This window comes from Petaurus breviceps, unplaced genomic scaffold (genome assembly GCF_028583685.1).
Source record: "Petaurus breviceps papuanus isolate PSGF00001 unplaced genomic scaffold, PetGlider_PUasm1.0 191, whole genome shotgun sequence".
In the NCBI taxonomy this organism is placed as follows: Eukaryota; Metazoa; Chordata; class Mammalia; order Diprotodontia; family Petauridae; genus Petaurus; species Petaurus breviceps.
Window position 1 is genome coordinate 3826144 of NW_027185811.1, and position 6000 is coordinate 3832143.

The following is a 6000-nucleotide window of genomic DNA, read 5'->3' on the forward strand; positions in this document are numbered from 1 at the left end:
AGTTTATACCTGTGGAATCTGTCATGAGTCTCTTAATCTCTCTGATCTTGTTTCCTCCTCCATAAAATGAAAGGGTTGTATTAGATAATATCTCAGGCTCCCTTCTGTCTCTGAATTCTATCATTCTATGACATAAACAAAATAATGTTTTAAAACAGAAATTGAAGCACAGAAGATAAGTAGATTTTCTGAGATCACACAGCTATTTAGTGACAGAAGAGAGCCTCCGAACCACATTTGGGGACTTCCCTAATTGTTCTCTTTCCACAGGAGAAGAGGGTCCACCAGTGGCCTCAGGAGCGTCAACTGGAGGTCAAAGAGCCCAGATCTGTGGCCTGACCCCTGTTAAGGACCCAAGTCTGTTCTTTTTACCCCTTCCTAAAGCCTCCCTTTAAACCTGGGCTGCTGGACATAAAGCTCCTTGCTGAGGAAAAGTGGAATTAGTACCAACAATGAGACGTTCAAGGAAAAAATTTATATCACTGATAAAAAATAGAAATTTTATTCTGCAAAGGAAATTATACTACAAGGGATAGAGGGGTTGACAATGGTTACACAGAAGAGAAATGTTGGTTTCTGTGGCCAAAGTTATCTTTGAGAAGAGATAAAGGAGAAATGAGAAAAGGAACATGTCAGGACAAGTGGACAAGGAGTGGGATTGAGTCTGGAGGTAGGGGTAGTTCTGTGGATCAGGCTGGGACCCAGCACAATAAATAGTTTTATTTACAAGAACCAAATCCTCGGCTTTGTATCCACAGTTCAGTGCAAATTATTTACACACTGATTAGGGAGGAGGATGGGAGGGGGTGAGAGTGGGGACATAAATAGGCAGAACTTACAGCTGTTCAATGGCCCCATTGCAGAGGCTGGGTGAAGGGTGACATCATCTGGGTCTCCCTAACCCCATTAGACATATCATCACAGCTGCCCTTCTCCCCTAGAATTCTTTTGCTCCTGCTGTGGGTAAGGAGAGAGGTGGGCACTGCCCATGCTTTGATGCCTGAGGCTGGGTCCTAGGTCTCAGTGCCTGCCTGGCTTTCCAATACCTGGGCCTCTTCACAACCCAAGAAAGTAAATGGGCCTCTAGGACCAGAGGTGAAAAAGCAAGACAGGAAGAGATGGTGAGAGAGAAATAGAAAAAAGAGAAAGGAAATAATATTAGAAGGGGAAGGAGAATACAGAGGATCACTAACAACGGTAGTAGGGCTTTCCTTCTCTAACCTCTATGTGCTCCAGGGGGTCGGAAGAATTGAAATCATCTCTTGTTCTGTGCTGGGAGTGAGTGGGCCTGAGAGAAAGACTTCACAGAAGGGGAGGGGGCAGTGCTGCAGAGTATTTCCCCTAGGGTAAGCTTTGGGGGAAATAGCTATGAGAGTACACCTGTCATCATGGGATTGTGGGTTATGGTTCACCGTAAGTAAGAGATTTTGTGTTCCCTTGACTGAGCTGGGAAGGATGGAACGGGTGGGGGAGAGGGAAGTGAAATGAGTGCCTGTGGAGAAAGGGAGGTGTGGAAAGGGGGCATTGACGGGCCAAGGGCAATGAGGGTAGGGGTTTCAGGCCTGGTAACTCCTGGGATTCCCGGTGTGTGTGTGTGTGTGTGTCTGTGTGTGTGCGTGCAGTGCATGGCCAGAGTCCAGAGGGTGGTGGTCCTCGGAGGCTGTGGATTCGAAGGTTGCTAGGCAGGGAGGCCCCCTCCCTCACAGACATTCGTGCAGCACTCGCGTGTGGGTGCAGTTGCGGCAGCTGACATGGCAGCACCAGTGGAAAGTGCAGTTACAGCGCTCGGTAACGCGCTGCGTGCGCGTGCGGTGGCCTCGGCCACAGCACAGAAGCTCGCAGCCGTCCAGGGCCGGGGAGGAGCTGTTGCAGGCGCGTCCCGTGGTGCCCGCTGTGCCCATGCGCCCACTGTAGGTGCAGAAGTTGGGTGACTTCTCGAAATACACGAGGTCATGAGGTGAGGGCGGTTTGTGGGCAGGGTCTTCCGGCTCCAGGCGCAGTAGCTCTGCGCGGGATGCGCGATTACTGCCCCTGTTGCCGTAGAGCACGCGCGAGGCGCCGTCAAAGCGGTCCCGCAGCACGTCGCCCACCGCGCGCAGCGTGGGCAATCTCATCCAGCACGTGCGCACTGTGCATGAGCCCGACATTCCGTGGCACTTGCATTCCTGGCGCATCTCCGAGAACACTGTCTGTGGGAAAGAGACAGTCGTCAGTTCCTGTAGCCTCCCCTGACCATCCTGCTTCCCTAATAGCATCCTGTCACCTCTCCTAAATACAGTCCTTTCCTAGGGCAGTCAAGTCCACACCAATGCCCAGAGCGGTTGAACCTTTGAACCCCATCTGTTTCTTTTCTTTCCTGCTGATTCTTTCTCGAAACAGGGCGTAGTAATGGGGAAAGAGCTGCATTTGGAATCGAAACTTCTGGTTTGAACTCTGGGTCTACCACTTGCTAGGCAAGTCAAAATATGGAAATGGGGTAATTGGGCTAGATGCTCTCTTTCTTCTCTTCTAAGTCTCTGATCCTATGATTCTCAAGCCTTCCTGTCCTGTTCAATGACTATTTATTTCCCAGGGTTGGGTTTCGTGTCCAGTTGACCCACTCACCTAAGCCCCTTCCCCCCACCCCCAGCTTTCTCAGGCTCTGGAATTTCATGATGTGCTTTCTACCATAAGCCCACACTAACCTACACCCCCCATTCCCACATACCCTTGCTAACCTGCGAACATTAACTGTCCCCCTCTCCCGTGTACACACATCCTTGCTAATCTGAGGTCAGGCTTTCTGTCTGTGAGCCCTCACTAAGGCTTTCCTACCCCCTTCATTATGCACCCTCCCCCCCCCCCACACACACACTACTAGAACTCCCTTACCGTGCGTCCCGCCTCGTTGTTATGAAGGTTCATGAGGAAACGCAGGTCCCTCCCCTTCTCCCCAGAGTCCACAAATTCTCGGCCAAAGAGGCGACCAAAGTCGATATTGTCACTGCAGCCGCCCCAGTGCCAGTCCGGACCTCCCGGGCCACGTCGCCGGTAATCGCACGTACAAGATTCTATTGAACCCTCGGAACAGGAGCGAGCAACAGAGTGTGTCACCCCGGCAGAAGTGATGGCGAAGATAAAGGCGGTCTCTCGGCATCCTGTTAGGGAGAAAAGGAATGGGGGTCACCGGGGCGAGTGGTGGTGTTGGGGTTAGCCAGGAGGAGGGAGGTACTGGAAACTTCTTTTGGAGCCCAGGAATTCTGAACACATGCACAGACTAATTCCCCTACAATCCTTGTCTCACAAACCGCTAGACATACGCACACACGCTCATATCCAGCATGCATTTTGGTTGCTAAGGGTAGTTGGAGATGTAGAAAGAGAATGTACAGCTCCCTTCTGCCTCAATTTCTCCATTTATCCAGAAAAGAGGGAGTGGTATGAAAAGAAGAGATGAGTAGGCAGGAGAGATTGGGTCGATCCAGTGCCCTCTGTAGCCACCCGAGGGCACGTAAACGTCCTACACTTCCTCCAATCTCTCCCCGAAACTGGAGGTGACAGAGAGCTAGCTAGTTCCTAAGAGCAGAAGCCTTAGTGCCAGCTTTCCTGGTAGGGAAAAGTGAATTTAGGACTTTGAGAAAAAAAAAGGGTGACAGTGCGCAACCACCATCTGTCGATTGATTGATTGTATGTCTGTATGCCCGCTGGGGGTATAGGCTCCTATAGGTTCCTAGCCCAAGATTGACCTTATTTAGGTTAAAGCAGCAGCAGGAACCTACCTATCCCTTGGTGCGACCTTTGTCTACCTTCAGTCCTACAATCTCCTCCCGTCTTCTCCCACACCTCTCCCCCCCGGCAAATCCCCAACTTCACAGCTCGAACCTCGGTTGACTATCTTGCCGAAAACGTGGGGCCCTGAAGCCGTGGGGCAGTTCCAGCGTCGATTCCGAAACTGCCACTTGCACTCCCTCACAGCGCTCTGCAGACCGCCGCTCACACTGTGCAAGATGCCGGGGTTTTGTCGAATTAGCCGCCGCTGCTTGCGGCTAAGCAACTGCAGACTTGGTTCCAGTACCAATTGCAAGCTCTTTGAGTCGGTCAGCAGGTTGGTGGAGGACGCCACGTTCACTATGCCCCTGGGGTCGGACACGGATGTCAGGGGCTCAGGCTTAGTTTTGGGTCTTAGAGCCCTGTCTCCCTCCCCACCCCCGCCCCCGCAAGAGCCGATACTCTACCGAATCCATACTATTCCATTCAACAAACATGTAGTAAATGTCTACCAAAACACCTCAACCCCTTCCCTACTGCAGGAAAGCCGGACTGCAGCAGGGCAGAAGAAAGCACCATACCCAGAAAATCCAGGTGCCTGGCTTCCCTCTACACCCAATGTCAGCAGTAAGAACTAGGAATTTGCATTTCGGTTTCCAGTCAGTTTCTGTCTAAAGACAAATCCATTCTCTTCCACCACCACCACCACCACCACCCCAACTGCTCTGTAAAGACTGAGTGGCAAAGTGATCGAGACCCAAGCTGAGATGCCAAAACCGTCTGTCCCACCTTTCCCCCTAAAGAAGAGAGAGATGAGACCCAGGATGAAAAAGAACCCAGAACTGCAGTTCAGTTGAATCAAGAGTCTGAAGGCAGATTGGCGTGTATCCATTCACCACCAGGCTTGTGAAACTCGAGGGACTTTCTGTTAAAACAACCCAGGGCCACTGTGACCATCCGAGTTGTTTGGTAGAGAGGGACTTCCCGGTCCCCTACCCTTTACTGCAGTCGGGTTTGTCCTAGGTGGAGGGAAGCTGCGGGAGAGCAGGAAGAGGGCAACGGGGAACGAGGAAGGGGGGGGGGAAAGGGAAGAGAGAGAGAGAGAGAGAGAAGGGAGGAAGGGAGAGGAAGAAGGGGGGAAAGGAAGAGAGAGAGAGAAGGAGAGGACGGGGGAGGGGGGGGGAACAGGGAGCAGCGGGGGGAAGTATTGAGAGATCTATTGTTCCTGGGGTAAGAGTCTGAAAACCCAGGAGCTCAAGGGAAGAGCTGAGACTGGAGTCTCAGGTACTATAACCGCCCAAGCCTCAAGCCTCCGGTAGCAACTTTGGACAGCTCTGGACAGCTCCGAGGCCCTTTTCCGTCTCCCAGTCTGTCTCTCTTAGCCTTATTCTCTAGGGGTTCTTCCCACCAAAGGAATGGAGCGTATGTGTAAGAATGCACAACGTCTATGAGGTCTGTCCATCTGTCTCCGTGTATTTGAGATTTGAGTGGAAAACGTGGGGTTAGCAGCCCCGACTCCAGAGTCCCCTGACCTCGGCTCACTCACCACCATCTGCCGCTGCTGTTGGCGGCCAGAACTCCAGGCATAGCCGCGAGCATCAGCAGTGTCGCGGCTCCCCAGCTCAAAAGCAGAGTTTCGGTCCCCATCACCAGTCTGCGGCGCGCCGGGACTAGACTTGCTGCTTCCCGCTATGGCGGAGCAGGACAGGCGGCGTTGGCCCCGGGTTCCCAGGATCCCCGAATCTGATCTAAAAATCCCGGGTCCAGGTGACGTTTTGCAGCATGGCTTGCAGAGCTGCGTAGCGAGGTCCCGGGTAGGACTGACAGGCTGAAGTCTCCTAGGTCAGCAACACCACCTATTATAGCTGTTGTGAAGACAAGGAGGGTCCCCGGGACAGATCGGGCCGGGCCTCCACTCAGGGGCGCACAGTACAGGGGCTCAGACAATGGATTGCGGGGCCTTGCAGGGCTCTGGCTTGTCTGCTTGCGGAGCTGGCAGGCTGGCCGTCGGGGCTCACCCCCCGCCCCTTGCTTCAGGGCTCCCGCCCCCCAGTCTAGGCACCGGCTGTCGACCCCTCCCCTCGGGATTCCCTCCTACGCGCTTCAGCCTCACTCCTCCCTCCCCGCTGCCCAGACCCGTCGGGGACAAGCCAGTCAAATCAGTTAGGTGGCCGGCAGGGGGAGCGGCAAATGCAGACTTCGGAGGGAATCTGGTTCTGGAGCCCCCAGCCCCGTTACCCCAGCCACAGTCCC

General features: G+C 53.4%; 1 protein-coding gene across 1 annotated transcript; it reads right to left on the minus strand.

Moving 5' to 3' along the window:
• Positions 1-1700: 1700 nt before the first annotated feature.
• On the minus strand, positions 1701-5394 carry WNT1 (Wnt family member 1). The gene is made up of 4 exons (XM_069092631.1): positions 5294-5394; positions 3862-4115; positions 2872-3137; positions 1701-2189 (listed from the first exon to the last, which is right to left on the minus strand). Exons 1-4 carry the CDS (start codon positions 5392-5394, stop codon positions 1701-1703), a joined length of 1110 nt encoding a protein of 369 aa, XP_068948732.1.
• Positions 5395-6000: the final 606 nt, after the last annotated feature.